At 33.9% G+C, this 21,952-nt stretch overlaps 1 protein-coding gene across 2 annotated transcripts in view; it reads right to left on the bottom strand.

Annotated features, from left to right (window-relative positions):
- Window positions 1-2,631: 2,631 nt before the first annotated feature.
- LOC119599714 (trypsin-1) overlaps window positions 2,632-21,952 on the bottom strand; it is a 146,596-nt gene continuing 127,275 nt past the window's right edge. The window contains exons 3-4 of one of the 2 annotated variants that reach the window (XR_005231093.1): window positions 3,118-3,328; window positions 2,861-3,055 (exon numbers count right to left, since the gene is read on the bottom strand). Coding sequence is in view for 1 of the 2 variants with exons in the window: in XM_037949611.1 (XP_037805539.1) it covers window positions 2,700-3,055 (356 nt within the window). In the remaining variant the exon portion in view is untranslated. Of the gene's footprint in view, window positions 3,056-3,117; window positions 3,329-21,952 lie in introns of both variants that reach the window. The other variant, XM_037949611.1, reaches the window with a different exon arrangement.

Genomic DNA, 21,952 nt, shown 5'->3' with positions numbered 1-21,952 from the left:
ACAGCAATGTATTTTTCGTATCTCGTGTTTGCTACAAACACTTACAAAGTGTTTGAAGTAAAAGCAGCGAAATAAACTTTTCTTCTCTCAATGAGAGAGCGATCACAATTCTCTCCGAAAACAACTCCGAAACCCTGGGTTGCTGTTCTCTCTATTTAATACACAATCTATCAACTGTTAATGTAAAGTAGTATTGCCAAGGTATTATCAAGGCGACCACCTTATTTGAGGTGGTGTTATTCAATCAGTTGATTATTTTTTCTTCACTTGACTCGCCTTGGGTGCATTCAGTGGTGGCAGATCTGCAACAATTAAAAGTATTGTATTAAAAAAAATAAACTTTTCTTCTCAATCGGTATGACATACCAGCAATGTAAAAAGGTGTAGCTCCGTTGACGCCAACGAAGTTGGTTTGAAGTAAAAGCAGCGACTCGAATTAGGCGCGTAAAACACGAAAATATCTGAGGCGAAGCATATACATCGAACGTTGAGCAAAGTTCTACACCACCGGTCAAATTTCAATGAGCGGCTTATTATTAGATGAAAGAAAACTTGCTTAAATGCAAACAAATTAATTTTATATTGTAAAATTCCATAAATTTAGCGAAAGTTTTCTGTAAATTGTACAAAATATGGAGAAATTTTCAAGCCGTATTAAGCTGAAAAATTTTCGGCGGCGGCGGCTTTGACATTTTGTTCGGCGGCTAGGCTTAGTCGGCTTAAGCCGAATCGGCGCAAGTCTCTGGAAGGGGGCCATTTTTCTACATGGTTCTACTTAGATATCTAATCTCTGACAATGGCTGCCTCTTTACTTAACTTCCGAAATGCAAAAACATAACTTCCGCTTACAGCCACGCAGACGGGATGGCCTCTGTTGAGAGTCGACAAACCGGAACCATCAAAGAAGATGAGGACTTGTTCTTATTCTCGGAGAACATACTGTGGCAAATCTGGTATGAACAGAGTAAACCCTAAACATACCTGGACAAGGAAGGAAAACTCAATGGTATCACTTGCTTAAGATACCTTTCATCCACCACCATACAACCCAGCACACTTCTTATTCATTCGACGCACTCTTAGAGAACAACATCCGTCACACGTGCATCCCGAATGGACCTTTCCAATAACCGGGGTATGACAAAGACCGAAACTCTGCCAGATTATGTGGTAGTGGTCCGATCCCATGTCAAATCATTCCAAGGAAATTCATTATAGTTTATTGAAACACTCAATTAACTCAAAAGGTATATGGTTTTATTAATATCTCTCGAAGATCAGTTATTTCTTTTTTAAATAGTTTCAGATCGCCGTGCAACAATACCGGAAAAAATTAATTTGTTTGCTAATTTTATAATGGTGGTTTTAATAAACCTAATTAAACCCCATAATTCCATAATACTATTATTATATTTATTTAATCTGTTACTTTACTAAATAACAATTTCTATTCCATAAAAGATCATTTAAAACAAATATTTGTTGTAATATATTCTGAAGGTGTGTAAGTTTAAATATTGGTATACAATTTTAAACACTTTAAATGTATCTCCACTTTCAACATCTATATTTTTACACTCAAAATGTTTAAATATTGGAATGTTGCTAAACATTTTTAAACATATAAGTGAGTAAAAATATTAAATTTGTATCCAGTATTTTTACATACAATGGGTTTAAAATTTGTAAATACTTTTCGATATGTATTTTTAGACTAATTATACTAGGGGTCTGGTTACCTACAATAAATAGTGTAAATTTAAACAAAACTTTATAAGAGTGAAGGTCTCCTTCAAAAAATAACTTTAACGCTCATTACAGTCTTAAAAATATGAGTACAGCAATGAAATTCGACATAAACCAGTTGAATGGGAACGAAAATCCCTTTAGCAAATTTAATGAGGATCGGTCCATTATTGACCCCATCTTCCATGTAAGGTGCACTGCAAAAATTATTCTAGCGCTTATTACTGACTTAAAAATACAAATACAAATTTTAAACGAACGAAGATCTATCTGCCAAATTTTATAACGGTCCATAATTGACCCTAACCTCCATATAAGCGCGCTGCAGAAAATTACTTTAATGCTCATTACTGGCACAGTGATGAAAATTAACATAAACGAGTTTTATACTAACCGAAAACACCCTGATCGATCCGTACCCGACCCTTCCCCCCTATAAGGCCCCTTTCAGAAAATTACTAACTCTCATCACTGGCTTAAAAATACGTGTATAGCGGTGAAATTCGACGAAATTCTATATAAAAGAAATGTGAATCTAAAAGCATCGGTGAATCTAAAAGCATTGACTCTACTCCTAATATGCATTTTTACAGAAAACCAGTTTATGGTTATGAAAATTGGACAAAAATTATTGTTTTCTAAAATTTATACATTTTTAATTCGGCAGAACTTTGTTCGTAATTGACTTAAGCGCTCATTAATATCGATTATAAAATTCAACATATGTATGTATGTAAATCTAATATGCCTGTAATACCTCGGTTATACTGGATATGATTTTATTTCCTTTAAAATTTGTTAAATAAAACCAAAATGCATTCTTTTAGATACAATTTTCAAAATAAGTTATTTTTATAAACAGTTATGTCAAAAAAAAAAAAAAAATAATATAATATATAATGTCACTCAAAATATAAATTAAAAATAAATTTTACACCAAACTTGTTTCATATTTATGAACACAAACAAGTGTTTTCTAAGTTAGACCTTATCCAAGGAATAAATTTACTAACTCTTGTATAAACTCCTGGGTAGCCTTCCCTACCACAACCAACTCCCCATGAAACAATACCAACAATGAAGTATTTAACTCCGTTAGAAAGCAATAATGGACCACCACTGTCTCCTTGACAAGAATCCATATTTGGCCTTCCAGCACAAAGCATAGTAGACGTAATTCTAGAGCTTTTGTATTTTTGGTTTCTGCATTCTGTAATAGACATTATAGGTACCTTAACTTGGTTAACGATGGATGGAAGTTCACCTCCTTCCGCAGTTCTTCCCCAACCAACAGCAGTTCCAATCCGACCTATAAATATATAAAAATATATTAGTTGCATTTTTTTTATCAATTCAACCAATAACTATTACATTTAATATTTGGGGTATGAGCAACGTGACCAGACATCCCGCCAAAAGCGGGATTATCCCGCTTAGACATTCACTTTTAAATAATAATTGTATTATAATTAGTTACAAATGAAAATTAACTTTTTGGAGCCGTGACTTTTAAGTTATAAAGTTGCGCTTTTTGCCGAGTGAGTTACAAGCAGTGTTGCCAAAACCTAATTGCGTAAAAGTGCTAGATTGTTTTGAAAAAAAAAATGCTAGAAAGTGTTAAAAATAAAGAAAAAAATGCTAGAAAAAGTTCTAACAAAAATAAGGTTTTTTATTGTAAAATATTTAAATTCAAATTTTTAAAATAAACTACATAAATGATATTTAACTTAGTACACAGAAAAAACTGAAAAACGATTTCAATTACCAAAACCTCGTTTTCAATTATTTTATTTTTTGAAGTTCAACCTATAACAAAAATTGTATATTCAATTAGTACTTATAATTGATTTCGTACACAAAATTTTTATTTTTTTTCTACTTTTGTTGTTGTTAAATACGTATTTGATTATACATTTTTATGAATCAAATACAAAACGAATTGAACCCTTTTAAAATTTTTGATTAATCGTTTAATTGAAAATTTGTTAAAATTAATTTTTTCTGTGTACGCAAATGGACCAACTCCACTTATTATGGGTCGATTTTAATACAGAACAAAATGTTTATAATAACTAGTTTTAGAGGAATTAGAAATGCTTATTCAATAAATTTTTTTGAATTTTTTAGATCGGAAGTAAACAACCAGATTCTGGAACTGCGACATTGCAACTAATAATATCGCCATTAATTCTCGAAAAAGTTCTGTCGAAATATGTTGTAATTAAAAAGTTCCGATGAAATCATTTCTTTCAATATTTCCATTGTTACAAATATTTACATTGGGATACTAGTCCAGATTTTAAAAACAACTACTTCAAACCAGTAGAAAAATACTTCGAAGTTATTGCAAGAAAATTTAATTATAATTGACGGTTTCCAAAAATTTATCTCAATCTCAACAATTTGAATCATAAATCGCTGGAAAAAGATCTAGTTCTAAAGAAGGTGTATATGTTCTCTAAAGCTTCTCTAGAACTATATCTGAGGATAGCAAAATCGAACTTAAATCATTGATTAAAGAATTAGTTCTAGAAACGTTCCATTGAACGAGTTTGTTGATGCGTAATGCAAAAATTTGTGGTTCTATCTAATTTTTAGATAACTTTTTTTTTGTCGAACTAATTTTGATTAGGTTCAGAAAAATGTATATTAATAGGCCAGATAGAAAACATTTTAATAGAATGATGTATCTATACACAGAACATACTCATGTCGAATTTTATCCGGATTTAATAATTTAATAACGAATTAAGTGGTATTAAGTGATTTTCAGAAGTTAACCTTATATGGGAGTTAAGACAACTTATGGACCGGTCCGGAAAAAATTCCGTACAATGATTTATGTATATACATTTTATACCTATAACTTTGATTGTCAATGTGCGTTAAGTAATTTTCGAAAATGGATCGACCACGAAATAATTTCGTATAATGATTTATATGAAAAAAAATCAAGTCTTATTTTACTCCAATAGCTCTATTAATTAATGAAATATATGCGTTTAGGTAAAAGACAAAACATATTTGTGTCGAATTTTCTCAAGGTAACTTTAGTAGACAATGAAATATGTGCGTTTAAGTGACTTTCAGAAGTGTACCTTATATGGGAGCTATGACCAATAATGGACCGATCCGGGAAAAAAGAGGTAGAATGATTTATATGTACACAAAACATATCCAAGTCGAATTTTATCCCTACAGCTTTAGAATTCAATGAAATATATGCGTTTAAGTGATTTTCGGAAGTGGACCTTATATGAAAACTATGGCCAACTATGGGCCTATCCGGAAAAATTTCGTAAAGTGATTCATATTTAGACAAAACATATTTGTGTCGAATTTTATCAAGATAGCTTTATTTGACAATGAAATATGTGCTTTTAAGTGATTTTCGGGAGTGGGCCTTATATGGGAGCTATGGCCAATAATGGACCGATCGTACACCGATGCGTACACAAAAGATATTCAAGTCGAATTTTATCCCTATAGCTTTAGAATTCAATGAAATATATACGTTTGAGTGATTTTCGGAAGTGGACCTTATATGGGAGCTATGACCAATTATGGTCCTATCCGTAAAAAATTTCGTAAAGTGATTCATGTTTTGACAAAACATAGCTGTGTCGAATTTTATCAAGATAGCTTTATTGGACAATGAAATATGTGCTTTTAAGTTATTTTCGGAAGTGGGCCTTATATAGGAGCTATGACCAATAATGGACCGAACCATAAAAAATTTTGTAGAATGATTTGTATATACACGAAACATATGCAACTCGAATTTTATCAATGAAATAATTCAATGAAATATGTGCGTTTAGGTCATTTTCGGAAGTGGACCTTATATGAGAGGACCGACTGAGATCTGCGTTGATATTATGATTTCTGTTCATATTATATTTGCATGTACAAAATTTTATGTTGATACCGATATATTTAAGGGAGTTATTAATGATAAACTAATTTCCGGGAATATGTACCTTTGTATGGGGGCTATGGGAAATATTGGATCGATTGTAAAGATTTTGAACATAATTGACCACTTTCCTGAAAAAATAATGTGTGACAAAATTTATTGAAATATCTTTGGTAGTTTCTGAGAAAACTTCAAAAGAATTAGGAAAAAAACGTAATTTTTTTCGAGGTAGTCTGAAATTTTTACTTATAACTTTTTACGTTGTGAACTGATTTTGTAAATATTTCGGGTGAATTTGGTTGATTCCCTTTGCTTAGTTTTAACGTGAGCGTGTTTTACACAGACAGACAGACGGACTCAGAATTTCATAAGGACCCAGAATATATATACTTTGTTGGGTCTTAGATGAATATTTCTTGTTGTTACACACGGAACGACAAACTTATATATACCCTCTATCAAAATTGATGGTGGTGGAGGGTATAAAAATCCTAAAATGTGCTAAAAAAAGTGCCAAAAAACATTTGAAAAATGCTAAAAAAGATGCTAGGTGCTAGATTACATTTTGGGTTCCAAATGAGTTTAAAAAGTGCTAAATTGGCAACACTGGTTACAAGAAAAATATCAATCCAAGGTTATGACCAGTATAACTTATCCTCACTTTAAGTGACGGTTCAAATAAAGTATATATATTCTGGGACCTCGTAAAATTCTAAGACGATCTAGCTCGATAGCGACCACAAAAAAGAGATATGAGATGAAATTTTCCCAAAATATTTTTTATTGATCAGAAATGTTCGGTATTGAAAATGGGCAAAATCGGTTAACGATTTCACATAGCCCCCATACAAATGTACCCCCGGAATATTGTGTAATAAGCTTCAAACGTTCACAAATTCGTTGTTTATGAAGCAAATGGCACAAAATTTCGCATAAGTCAGTTTTTTGAAATAAATAATAAATAAGAAATAAAATTCTGAATTATGGTGGACATAGGACCACAATTGGCCCTACCCCCCATATAAGGTCCCCTTTGAAAATTACTATAATGCTGATTACTGGCTTAAACATACGAATATAGCGATGAAATTTGACACACATAGGTTTCATGCAAGCCAATATCTCAAACTTTATGTGGATCGGTCCATAATTGACCCTACCCCCCATATAAGGTCCCTTTCAGAAAATGACTTTAACGCTCATTATTGGCGTAAAAATAAGAGTATAGCGATAAAATTTGGCATAAGTAAGATTGATATGAGCCAAAATCTCTCTACCAAATTTTATGTGGATCGGTCCATAAGTGGACCTACCCGCCCTTCAGAAAATAGTTTAATTTTGGCGTAAAAATACAAGTATAGCGAAGAAATTTGACATAAGTAAGTATCTTAGGAGCCACAACCTTTCCAGCAAATTTTATGTGGATCGGTCCATAATTGACCCTACCCACCATATAAGGTCCCCTCCATAAAATTACTTTAGCGCTCATTACTGGCTTAAAAATACGAGTATAGCGATGAAATTTCACTGAAGTAAGTTTGATATGAGCCAAAATCTCTCTACCAAATTTTATGTGGATCGGTCCATAAGTGGCCCTACCCGCCCTTCAGAAAATAGTTTAATTTTGGCGTAAAAATACGAGTATAGCGAAGAAATTTGACATAAATAAGTATCTTAGGAGCCAAAACCTTTCCACCAAATTTTATGTGGATCGTGCAATAAATGACCATATCCCCATATAAGGTCCCCAACAGAAAATTATTTTATCGCTCATTACTGGCCTAAAAAACGAGTAAAGCGATAAAATTCGATATAGTTTTGAATGAGCTAACATCTCTCTACAAAATTTTGTGAGGATCGCTCCATAATTGACCCTACCCTTCATTTGAGGTGCCCATCAGAAAATCATTTAAACGCTCATTACTGGTTTAAAAGAGCGAGTACTTCGATGAAATTCTACACTGATAAGTTCTATAGGAACCGAAATCTCTCTAACAATTTGTATACGGATCAGTTTATTATAACCCCACCCCATATAAATTCCCCCTCAGAAAATGACTACATCGAGAAAATACGAATACCGCAATTCAATTCGACATAAACTAATTTTATGCTAAAATCTCTCTACCATATTTTATGAGAATCGGTCCATAATTAACCCTAACCCCGTATAAGGTCCCTTTAAGAAAATGACTTTAATGCTCATTACTGGCTTAAAAATACAAGTAGATCTATGAAATTTGAAATAGACTGAAATCTTCCTACTGATTTATGAGAATTGGACCTCTTTCAAATATTACCCTGATGTTCTCATTAATATCGATATATAATAATAAAATATTCAAAATATCAAACAGTGATTTGATGGTGGCTATATAAGATTCGGCATAGCCGAATATAACACTTTTATTTGTTTTATATTAATTTTCTTCAACTTATAAATAAATACTGAATTACCTGTGTCTAATTTTTTATTAAATGGAGTTTTACTTTATAATCCTCTTTGGGAATGTAGGCGACGAATGTGACCCATTAAATGCCACAGCAACCCCGGTTAGGGGCAGCTTCGGCGAATCTGACTGTTTTGACAAACTCTAAAAATATGTAACTAATACTAATTTATCATAAGTTTTTGGTACGAGTTTTTATCATTCATTATCTTAGAAGAATAACCAGCGACAAAATTTTTATCTGTTGAATAAGTACTTAGATATAGAGCTCTAAACAAAAAGTGCCGAATCTGCCCCAGTCTCCCCTATACATTTTTATATACTATTTAACGTGATGAATTAATACATTAATTTACAATCATTAACTAAAAAAATTATGCATTTATGTTTGATAGATTAAAAATTAAGAGGTTTTAATTTATTTATGCATACATATATTCGAATGCATTTTTTTTAATTGCATTAAATTCAAAATGGTTATATTTTTTCAAACGGCTTATAGATTTTACTATAGACTTCATTAACAGCAACCTAAAAGAATATAATATTATTAATTTTAATGAGCGGGAAGGATGTGTTTCATTAGTTTTTCTTGAAAGAAAAACACTGCTTTTTCTGCAACGAGAAACTTTGATGCAAATATTTTCGCGGTTACGGAATATTATATTCCCCGCGGACCAAAAACTGGAAAAAAACATGGAAAATAAAAATAAAATGATGAATGTTACGGTGCAGTGTTGATCCACTCGTGTGTCGCGTGTCGTCGTCATCCTGCAATCGTGAGAAAAATACTACTACGGAGGTGGGTACCTTGGCCTCCGTGGCGGACAATGCGTCAAGTGTACAGCATGCCATTAACAAAAACATAGGGGTGAAAGAGTAGGATGTACTCGGAGCGAGCTCTAAGCTACCTCAACCTTTAAATATAGGTGAGGGTTCCAACTCTGAATCCTCAGAAGATAATATGAAGTAGGTCAAATGGTGAAACAGGTGAGTGATAGCATAGCTAAACAACCTATTATTAGAAAAGACTATCTGGAGCACAGAGGAGGAAGCTGAAAAAGATGCTTCAGGAAATCATAGTTACTCAATCCAACGACACTCCAAAGAAAAAATTAGACTCTCTCACAAGATCTGCGGAAAAGAGGATCAGGTCTCCCGAAGAGTTGACAACTGAGAATAAACCTAAGAAGAAAAAGAGCTCCCCGTCTTCTAATACACAGTCGAAGCCAATCCATACTTCACTCAAAGGAACCTCAAGTCAGAAATCTGAGAGTAAGGATGACAACGTCAAGATAGATATCCCGAAGACGACCACGTCGGCGAAAACAAACTCGAAGGTACGAGTATCTCAAAAGAAGCTCCGAAAAGCGAGGAAAGATAGGCTAGACAGTGGAAAAGGAAAAGAGCCACCATCTTACTCCAAAGTTGCCAAAAGAAGGCAGCGGGACGATCTCTGTTATGCAGTTTACGATGCCGGTAATCCGACAGGCAAAATTCCAGTAGACCAACAGAGTAAGGTAGAAGATCTGGTGAACAATAAGATAGTGGACCACGCAATCGCTTTAAATGGCAAACAACCAATAGAGAGCGTGAGCTGCGAGTTCAGAATTGGCGTGATGTTGATGAGGTTGGCATCTCACCAATGTGTTAGCACCCTAAGGAACTTGGTGGAAAGTATCCCTCCTCCCTGGGACGGCGCTAGGCTGGGACTGGCAAAGAAGAGCGAGCTTCCGGTGCTCTTAAAGTCCACTGTCTACATAAAAGGATGGGGCAGTAAACTGGCTAATGAACGTGTACTGGAAATTCTTGGTGGTCAAAATGCTGAGCTGGCCGTGGAAAAATGGGACGTCTTTTACAGGAAAGAAGAACCTGAGGAAACTTTATTTGTAACAGGTATCGACCAGAAATCTATGGCTAGTCTTGCCAAGAATAAAGGTAGGGCTTACTTCGCCTCTAAAGCTGTCATATTCAAAATTGGGAAGGTGCCGATTGGAAGGGCTGTTACAACAAGCCTCAAAAAGGACACTAAAATACCTAACGCCACAGCATCAGTAGCAACTACTGATAACGTTGAGGAGTAAAATCCTAAAAGCGAGGAAGATACCACTAACTCGCCAAAAGAAGGTGCAGCTGTCCTTTCCAAAATTGGGGAGGTGCCGATTGAAAAGGATGTCAAAACCGGCCCCGATAAGTACTCTAAAACACCTTAGACGGTACACTAACAGTACATTAACAAGTACTGGTAATTTTGAGGAGTCAAATCCTAAAAGCGAGGAGGAAATTACTCACTCGCCAGAAGACAAAACAGCAGTGCTGTCCAAAATTGGGAAAGTGTCAATTAAAAAGACTGATCTTCCTATGCCTGATAAGGACACCGCAGTGCCATCAATGGTACCCACTGCATCAATAGCCACTTCAGGTTACCCGGAGGAGTCAAATCTAACGAGCGGGGATGTGATCACTAGCTCGCTGGAAGACAGTTTAAATGGATGACAATGATTTAGGTTATTCAAATAAACCTCCATCGGAGCGAGACGGCTACCAACGCTCTGATGGCTAAAATTAACACAGGTTAGATACATATAGCTTTAATCCAGGAACCTTGGACGATTCGCAACAAGGTTTCTGGATTAAATCACGTAAATTTCCAACTTTTCTACGCTGATGTAGGGTCTCGACCGAGAAGAATTTATGTCACAAGAATTTATGTTTTCTCCTTTCAACAAGATTATCCACATCGGATGCAACGGTACTGAAGCAAGGTCGTGGCAACATATACCTTGCATCTGTTTACCTGCCTTTTGATTCTCCGACACTACCACCAACGTCGGAGCTGATGAAACTGGTAGAAGAGGCACAAAGGCAAAATAAGAAAATTGTAATAGGTTGTGATGCCAACTCCCACCATGTAGCTTGGGGTAGTACAAACACCAATCGCAGGGGACAAGCTCTTATGGATCTCCTTAATACTAAAGACTTGATCACATCGAACTTAGATAATAAAGCTACCTTCGTCAATAGAATCAAAGAAGAAGTATTATATATAACTATATGTTCAGAAGAGCTTACAAACGAAATTCAGGATTGGAGAGTTTCGGACGAGCACTCCTTTTCTGACCATCGGTACATAAGATTCAAAATACTACGGCCGCCACCAAAGCCGACAAAGTTTCAGAATAAGTCTAAAACTAATTGGACAATATTCGGTTCCTTACTAAAGAATCGTTTATGTCAGAACACTTAGACGAAAAGGAGAAATGCTCACAAGTGCCTTGGTTGAATCGTTCGAGGACAGCTGCCCTCTGCGAGAGCGGAGATCTGCCCAGGAGAAACCCTGGGTAACCGGGGAGATCCGGAACCTTGGTAAGACTCTTCGCAAACTATTTAATCGGGCACTGCGTAAAAAGACCGCAGTATACTGGGATAAGTATCGTAGTAAACTTGGTGAATATAAGAAAATTGTTCGTAAAGCCAAACGAGACTCCTGGAAACTTTTCTGTGAGACGGCGTAAATGACGTATCGAAGATAAAAAATTCCTATCCAAAACTCATGTCCAACCGGAATCTATGGTCGATGATACGGGCAGGAGGCTGGAGGATATGGAGGAGACAATGGAACTCCTAATGGACTCTCATTTTCCACCCGGTATATCGAATAACATAGATGAACCGATATTGGAGGAAGGGGAGGCTAACACGGAAATTGTAATTACATCTGATATGGGTAAAGGGGCAATCAAGAGCTTCGCTCCCATAAAGCTGCAGGGCCGGATGGCATTTTCCCGGCACTTTTACAGATGGAGGCGGGACTGGTTTCCGTACATCTGCCTCAAATATTCACTGCATGCTTGAAATTCACATATACCCCCATTAAATGGCAGGATGCAAGGGTAATATTTATACCTAAACCAGGGAAACCTAGCTATGCGGCACCTAAGTATTATCGATCAATAAGTCTTACGTCCTTCCTACTTAAAACTTTGAAACGGATAGTTGATAGTATGCTGAAAAGCTATACCCGACAAAGACCTAAAATTTAAGCAACATGCTTATGTAAAAGGACGATCGGTGGAAACCGCTTTAAACGAAGTTGTCCACTACATAGGTGCATCCTTTGAAAGCAAACTGTATACACTGGCGGTATGCATTGACATCGAAGGCGCCTTCAATAACGTGCACACTGATACTCTTATCCAATCCCTATGTTGACCGGGTGCTCCGTAACTGGATCAACCACATGCTAAGGAACAGATGGATAAGCTGCGAGATGTACGATATAACTATAAGGTAAAAGGTATTTCGCGGTATACCACAGGGTGGCATTTTGTCACCTTTACTCTGGGTTACCACGATTAATAGCCACTTAAGGACCCTAACCGAGAAAGGACTTAGACCTGTCTGCTATGCAGACGATGTCGTAATACTTTTAAAGGGAAAGGATCCAAATTACTTGTGTAGAAGAGCTGAGGAGGCTTTGAATACGGTTTTGAGCTGGGCTCACCCGAGAGGCCTAAAACGGAAATCTGTCTTTTCTCAAGAAAGACAAAAATTTCTACTTATACTGAACCTTGCTTCCTGGGCAAGAAGATACCAGTGACAGACAAAGTTAAATACTTAGGTGTAATCCTCGATCGGAAATTAAAATGGAGACACCACATAGAGGATAGGATCAACAAGGCACATCGGTGCTGAGCGATATGTAGGAGAACTATAGGCATGAAATGGGGTCTTAGTCCTACTATGACAAATTGGCTTTATAAAAGTGTAATTAGACCAATTCTAGCTTATGCTTCAATAATCTGGTGGAATGCTTTAGACAAAAAGTGCAATATCAAACTACTACAGGGAGTTCAGCGTACATGTTGCTTGGGTATAAGTGGTGCCATGTGTACTACTTCAACCAAGGCTCTGGAAACGTTGCTAGATATTCATCAATGTATACTGGACACATTGGAAGGTTATACACAATCATCGGACGTGCCTGATCGTATACAAGACACAGAATATGTCGGAAACTTTGAAACGCTGATCCCATATAGAATGTCTTGGTCAAGCGGAACATTAGAGCAAATATCATTAAGAATCCATTGTAACACGGATGGCTCTAAATTGGGGGACAAAGTGTTAAGTGTTACCAATTTTAATTAGCGGTTTAGCCGCGTTTTCGGCGAAAGAGAAATTTTGATGAAATTTCTTTTGTAGTTAACATATCCCTTCTTATATACAATTAACAACTTTTTTCATTCCTAAATTTAAATGAATTATTAATTCAAAAATCCGTTCAAATGAAAACCAGTTCATTTAATTTAAATTTTGTAAAGAAATTATATATTTACATGAATGAAATTTTTTATATTTTTTAATGCAAAAAACGTACTTTTTTTCGAACGGCTTATCGATTTTCGTATAAGCATCATTGTGAGCTACTGGTTGATGTTTAATATTACCAATTTAAATTAGCGGCTTGGGTGTGCTTCATCGATTTTTGTTGTGAAAGAAACCTCTCGTATTCAATCCACGAAATGCCTTGATTACAATTTTTTGATGCAAACCAATTCTTTCTATATAAACATTGATTACTAATAAAATTCAGAGTTTAAAATTTGTTTATAATGCAAAAATTCGCTAAAATAAAAAAAGAAATATTCGCAATTTTTTTGTATTCGCTCTAACATCTTAGCATGCTAATATTTTATCACGGCTTTATGATTTCAACATGCAAAATATGAAAGTATTTCGATCACGCGATATTTTGGGTATATTGAAGTTTCGCTGTTAGTGTGCTTCGCGAAAAGTCCTTTTTTTTTTTGAAACTTTCCAATATTTAAGCTTCTCCTACAGTGGTATCTTCTCGAGTACATAATTACAATGTCTATTTTTTCTTATTTCAAAATATTCTATAACCATAGAGCCGCAAATATTCTATACAAAAAAATGCAAATTTTGTTAAATTGACTTTCTTATTTGTAAGCCGCACTCATAATACCAAAAAGTTGTAAAAAAACTAGTTGGTTTGAATCAGTTTTTTGAGAAATTTTGTAGTAAGTAGAAAAGTAAGTAAAATTCGAAGGAAAGACTACTTCCTTTTCTACTAAAAAGAGTACTTATTTTTGTTCGTGATGTCCCAAAAAATCCCTTATTTTTTTGGCTAATAAGTTGTTTTATAAGTTGAGTTATTTATAGACTAATTTATAAAAAATTAAAAAATAAAAAGCCGACTCAGACAGGGGTTGAACTTGGAACCTTCCGGCTGCCAGTTCGCCACACAAAAAAATCCCTTATTTTTTTGGCTAATAAGTTGTTTTATAAGTTGAGTTATTTATAGATTAATTTATAAAAAAATAAAAAGCCGACTCAGACAGGGGTTGAACTTAGAACCTTCCGGCTGCCAATTCGCCACACTCTCTCTACACCACCGCTTAGCTGTCTTATTGTGCGTCAAATAATGGTTTTCACATACAAATACTATTTTATTTTCTGTTTGTCTAAAAATAAACATTTGCTAACGCGTAATAAAAAAGAAACAAATTGAGAAAATGCAACAGTTTTATTTTTTTGTTTATGTATTTTGATTTTTTTAGATTTTACCTACAACGTAAGTCATTAAAAAAGTAGTTCCTGGGTTGTTACATAACAGGTCAATCAGCCTTAATTTTATTGTAATAAACTTGGGATTTATTACTTAAAGTTATTAAAATGTTTAAACTTTAAATTTAAACATTTTGGTTAAAATAGAGATTCAAAATAAATATTCTGGTATTTTTAATAACTTTTCAAAATTTGGGTAATAAAAAATTTAAATAATAATTGTATTATATTTAGTGACAAGTGAAAATTAACTTTTTGGAGCCGTGACTTTTAACTATAAAGTTGTGCTTTTTGCCGAGTGAGTTACAAGAAAAATATCAATCCAATTTTATGACCAGTATGAATTTAACTTATCCTCACTTTAAGTGATGGTTAAAATACATCAGAACACACTTATATTTAACAAACAGGAGAAGGAGTTCCCTTTTTTATTTTTGCAATTGATATTTGACTATTCAGATTTTAGTCAGAATTCTCGAGGAACATACGAAATATGCTGTATAAAAAGTTTTATTTATACACAGGCCAACAAAAATTTAAAAAAAGGCGAAAGGTAGAAATGTTACTTAAAATTCGAATTTGAATTTTTTATATCACATCAGGTTTTCGTGTCACGTTTGCCTTACCTTTATTAATCAAAATTCAATCCTTAAGAATAGTATATCTTGGTCTCAAGCTAAAAATTTTTCCCTGTGTAATTTTTTAATTTTTCATAGAAATTTCATAGACGTTTCTCAATGCGTGAATGTTGTGCCGCAATAACGTTCAACCTATATATTTCGGTTCTTTTTGATCACATTGATACCAAATTTCGAACACACATTTTGTTTGAAACAATCTTTGAATAACAGTACCCAGCAAAAACAAAACAGTACCCAGCAAAAATAAAACGAAGTACTTCCAAAAGAATAACATTTATCAACACTTCAAAAGTAGCACTAAGTGAATTTTTTACCTTCTGTTGAAGTGATGTTTAGTGACATCCGAAGAAGCGAAAATAATTCTATTTTTTCATTGCTGAAGATATATTTTTTGTTCTAACTATATCTATTATTTACACCGATTTTTTATATAAAGCGTGAGCACCCTTTTGTTGTTTATTGCAAACTATGTAAAACAGCTGATTTTTATTATTACGAAAAAATTAAATTTAATGTATAAAGACTATAAACTCAATCACTAGAAAGTTCCCAAACTTATACTGGGGTTGTTTGATATTAATATGTGATTGAGGGCGGAATGGGGCCAGTGGTAAGCCCCTCAAAGTTGATAACCTCGGGTATTTATTTTTTGTTAAAAACTTGCCAAAAATCAATTTATGATCTGAATGAGCTGAAATTTTAAATATAACTACTCCTTGAGAAGGTCTGCAAAAATATGGTTACATGTGTTTGTTATCTTTTTTGCTTTAAGAGATATTTATGTTGGTTTAATTTTTTAGTGGGGAGGGTATATTGGATTTGTGCTGATGTTTGTAACATACAAAAATATTCGTCCTAGACCCACCTTAAAGTATACCAATCGGCTTAGAATTCGAGTCGATTAAGCTATGTCCGTCCATCTGGCTGGCTGGATGGCTGTCCATGTAAACCTTGTGCGTAAGGTACAGGTCGCACGTTTTAATTGACCCAAGGACAAAGCCTATTGAAAATGGTTAAAATCGGTCCATTATTTCTCCTAGCCCCCATAGAACAGAACCCCCCGAAAAGGGCTTCTGAGCTCATAATTATGTTAAATATACAGATATATCGATAAAATACGGCACAACTAAGTTTTATAGAAGTCTTGATGACCCTGCCAAATTTCATAAAGATCGGGCAACATTTGACCCTAGCTCCCATACAAAGTCCCCTTCTGAAAATTACTTGAATGTCCCAAATTAACTTATAAACACAAATATCGCGATGAAATTCAGCACAATAAAATATTATGTAAATATAAATGTATTCACAAAATTTTATCGGGCTTGGCCCATATTTGCCCCTAGCCCCCATATAAAGCCTCTTTCAGAAAATTAGTTTTTCATCCATAAATTGCTTAAATGTATCGGAACAAGGGAATATTGAAAATAAATGCTTTACTATGAAAAATAAATCACATTTAATATTCATAACTGGTGTAGGGTATCATATGGTCGGCCTCGCCCGACTATACTTTCTTACTTGTTATTTTTAGTTTTTTAAATGTTGCGGGCCTACGGAGGGTCTTAAAATTGTTTAAAAATATCCTCTAGATTTCGGATAAAATTCTAAATAAAACAAGTTAGAGTGCTATATTCGGCTGAGCCGAATCTTAAATACCCTCCACCAGCTACTATTATATCTTAAATCTACTACAATTCCAAGATTTATAAAAGTGTAATTAGACCAATTCTAGCTTATGCTTCAATAAGCTGGTGGACTGCTTTAGACAAAAAGTGCAATATCAAACTACTACAGGGAGTTCAGCGTACATGTTGCTTGGGTATAAGTGGTGCCATGTGTACTACTTCAACCAAGGCTCTGGAAACGTTGCTAGATATTCATCAATGTATACTGGACACATTGGAAGGTTATACACAATCATCGGACACAGAATATGTCGGAAACTTTGAAACGCTGATCCCATATAGAATGTCTTGGTCAAGCGGAACATTAGAGCAAATATCATTAAGAATCCATTGTAACACGGATGGCTCTAAATTGGTGGACAAAGTGGGGCTGGGGTTCTATATTGAAGACCCAGAAACAGAAATATACCACCGTTTACCAAATCATAAGACAAGCTTCCAGGCAGAAGTACGAGCAATAACGGAATGCGTAAATCGGATTAGAATAAATATGGCGCCAACAGCGCTTAATATATTTATCGATAGCCAGAAGGCAATTAGGGCGATATCAGGCGATAGAACTAAATCTAAGACCGTATTGGATTGTAAGAAAGCTTTAACTGAATACTCTCCCAGAGATAAGGTTTACATCATATGGGTACCAACCCACTCGGGAGTAGTCGGTAGCGAAAGGGCGAATGTAATGGCTTTAAAGGGTAGGGAGCTCGAGGCAGTTAACCTGACAAACGCGAAACCAACAAAAGCTGAACTAAAAATATGGGTGAGAGAATTCCATAAGGCCTCTTGGAATAATGAAACAGTGGGTAGAACCACGAAGATCCTATGGGGTGACCCTGATGAGAACAAGACTAAAAATCTCATCAAAATGAGCAAGTCTGAAGTTAGTGTGATGGTATGTATTCTGAGTGGACACACAGGACTACGAGCACATCTCTGCAAAATTGGACGTGCGGATTCAGACGAATGTAGAGCATATGGAGAGGACAGTGAAACTCTCGAGCACTTTCTTTGCCACTGCCAGGCATTCGTCGAAGTTAGATTCAAGTATCTTGGAAGTGATGTTATTCCGGAAATAACATTCCTGACTAAAACTGATTGGAAGATTCTTAAGAATTACGTTCAGGAAACTGGGTTTCTGAACACTGAAAAATAATTCATTCAGTGAATTTTTTTTTCATGATAAGGAGCGCACAACAGGCCCGATAGTGGCCTAGGTGTATTTCTTCGGATTTGATGTAGTATACATCCTCCTATCAACCTACCTACCTACCTAGCCAATAACAGCTTGTTTATAGTTATCTTCTGCTTCCATTTCTGAATTTAAATGAGTAAATATTATAAAAACCGTTAAAAAATCTATATAAAATTTGGAAATAAATTTTATACACATGACCGAACTTTTTTCAATACATTTAATACAAAATCGTACTTTTTTCTAAGGGCTTATCGATTTTGGTATAAGCATCATTGTCAGTTACCGATTAATGTTAAGTGTTACCAATTTTAATTAGCGGTTTAGCCGCGTTTTCGGCGAAAGAGAAATTTTGATGAAATTTCTTTTGTAGTTAACATATCCCTTCTTATATGCAATTAACAACTTTTTTCATTCCTAAATTTAAATGAATTATTAATTCAAAAATCCGTTCAAATGAAAACCAGTTCATTTAATTTAAATTTTGTAAAGAAATTATATATTTACATGAATGAAATTTTTTATATTTTTTAATGCAAAAAACGTACTTTTTTTCGAACGGCTTATCGATTTTCGTATAAGCATCATTGTGAGCTACTGGTTGATGTTTAATGTTACCAATTTAAATTAGCGGCTTGGGTGTGCTTCATCGATTTTTGTTGTGAAAGAAACCCCGCGTATTCAATCCACGAAATGCCTTGATTACAATTTTTTGATGCAAACCAATTCTTTCTATATAAACATTGATTACTAATAAAATTCAGAGTTTAAAATTTGTTTATAATGCAAAAATTCGCTAAAATAAAAAAAGAAATATTCGTAATTTTTTTGTATTCGCTCTAACATCTTAGCATGCTAATATTTTATCACGGCTTTATGATTTCAACATGCAAAATATGAAAGTATTTCGATCACGCGATATTTTGGGTATATTGAAGTTTCGCAGTTAGTGTGCTTCGCGAAAAGTCCTTTTTTTCGAAACTTTCCAATATTTAAGCTTCTCCTACAGTGGTATCTTCTCGAGTACATAATTACAATGTCTATTTTTTCTTATTTCAAAATATTCTATAACCATAGAGCCGCAAATATTCTATACAAAAAAATGCAAATTTTGTTAAATTGACTTTCTTATTTGTAAGCCGCACTCATAATACCAAAAAGTTGTAAAAAAACTAGTTGGTTTGAATCAGTTTTTTGAGAAATTTTGTAGTAAGTAGAAAAGTAAGTAAAATTCGAAGGAAAGACTACTTCCTTTTCTACTAAAAAGAGTACTTATTTTTGTTCGTGATGTCCCAAAAAAAATCCCTTATTTTTTTGGCTAATAAGTTGTTTTATAAGTTGAGTTATTTATAGACTAATTTATAAAAAATTAAAAAATAAAAAGCCGACTCAGACAGGGGTTGAACTTGGAACATTCCGGCTGCCAGTTCGCCACACAAAAAAATCCCTTATTTTTTTGGCTAATAAGTTGTTTTATAAGTTGAGTTATTTATAGATTAATTTATAAAAAAATAAAAAGCCGACTCAGACAGGGGTTGAACTTAGAACCTTCCGGCTGCCAATTCGCCACACTCTCTCTACACCACCGCTTAGCTGTCTTATTGTGCGTCAAATAATGGTTTTCCCATACAAATACTATTTTATTTTCTGTTTGTCTAAAAATAAACATTTGCTAACGCGTAATAAAAAAGAAACAAATTGAGAAAATGCAACAGTTTTATTTTTTTGTTTATGTATTTTGATTTTTTTAGATTTTACCTACAACGTAAGTCATTAAAAAAGTAGTTCCTGGGTTGTTACATAACAGGTCAATCAGCCTTAATTTTATTGTAATAAACTTGGGATTTATTACTTAAAGTTATTAAAATGTTTAAACTTTAAATTTAAACATTTTGGTTAAAATAGAGATTCAAAATAAATATTCTGGTATTTTTAATAACTTTTCAAAATTTGGGTAATAAAAAATTTAAATAATAATTGTATTATATTTAGTGACAAGTGAAAATTAACTTTTTGGAGCCGTGACTTTTAACTATAAAGTTGTGCTTTTTGTCGAGTGAGTTACAAGAAAAATATCAATCCAATTTTATGACCAGTATGAATTTAACTTATCCTCACTTTAAGTGATGGTTAAAATACGTCAGAACACACTTATATTTAACAAACAGGAGAAGGAGTTCCCTTTTTTATTTTTGCAATTGATATTTGACTATTCAGATTTTAGTCAGAATTCTCGAGGAACATACGAAATATGCTGTATAAAAAGTTTTATTTATACACAGGCCAACAAAAATTTAAAAAAAGGCGAAAGGTAGAAATGTTACTTAAAATTCGAATTTGAATTTTTTTATCACATCAGGTTTTCGTGTCACGTTTGCCTTACCTTTATTAATCAAAATTCAATCCTTAAGAATAGTCACTTTAAGTGATGGTTAAAATACGTCAGAACACACTTATATTTAACAAACAGGAGAAGGAGTTCCCTTTTTTATTTTTGCAATTGATATTTGACTATTCAGATTTTAGTCAGAATTCTCGAGGAACATACGAAATATGCTGTATAAAAAGTTTTATTTATACACAGGCCAACAAAAATTTAAAAAAAGGCGAAAGGTAGAAATGTTACTTAAAATTCGAATTTGAATTTTTTTTATCACATCAGGTTTTCGTGTCACGTTTGCCTTACCTTTATTAATCAAAATTCAATCCTTAAGAATAGTATATCTTGGTCTCAAGCTAAAAATTTTTCCCTGTGTAATTTTTTAATTTTTCATAGAAATTTCATAGACGTTTCTCAATGCGTGAATGTTGTGCCGCAATAACGTTCAACCTATATATTTCGGTTCTTTTTGATCACATTGATACCAAATTTCGAACACACATTTTGTTTGAAACAATCTTTGAATAACAGTACCCAGCAAAAATAAAACGAAGTACTTCCAAAAGAATAACATTTATCAACACTTCAAAAGTAGCACTAAGTGAATTTTTTACCTTCTGTTGAAGTGATGTTTAGTGACATCCGAAGAAGCGAAAATAATTCTATTTTTTCATTGCTGAAGATATATTTTTTGTTCTTACATTTTTACGAGTTAAAAAAATGTTATATTTGGGGTTTTGTATTAACTATATCTATTATTTACACCGATTTTTTATATAAAGCGTGAGCACCCTTTTGTTGTTTATTGCAAACTATGTAAAACAGCTGATTTTTATTATTACGAAAAAATTAAATTTAATGTATAAAGACTATAAACTCAATCACTAGAAAGTTCCCAAACTTATACTGGGGTTGTTTGATATTAATATGTGATTGAGGGCGGAATGGGGCCAGTGGTAAGCCCCTCAAAGTTGATAACCTCGGGTATTTATTTTTTGTTAAAAACTTGCCAAAAATCAATTTATGATCTGAATGAGCTGAAATTTTAAATATAACTACTCCTTGAGAAGGTCTGCAAAAATATGGTTACATGTGTTTGTTATCTTTTTTGCTTTAAGAGATATTTATGTTGGTTTAATTTTTTAGTGGGGAGGGTATATTGGATTTGTGCTGATGTTTGTAACATACAAAAATATTCGTCCTAGACCCACCTTAAAGTATACCAATCGGCTTAGAATTCGAGTCGATTAAGCTATGTCCGTCCATCTGGCTGGCTGGATGGCTGTCCATGTAAACCTTGTGCGTAAGGTACAGGTCGCACGTTTTAATTGACCCAAGGACAAAGCCT

Source organism: Lucilia sericata, unplaced genomic scaffold, assembly GCF_015586225.1.
Source record: "Lucilia sericata isolate MDLA Ls3-8-SP2 unplaced genomic scaffold, ASM1558622v1 Contig000086F_arrow, whole genome shotgun sequence".
Taxonomy (NCBI): Eukaryota; Metazoa; Arthropoda; class Insecta; order Diptera; family Calliphoridae; genus Lucilia; species Lucilia sericata.
Note: the sequence above shows the minus strand (reverse complement) of the source record. Positions and strands in the feature narration are given on the sequence as shown.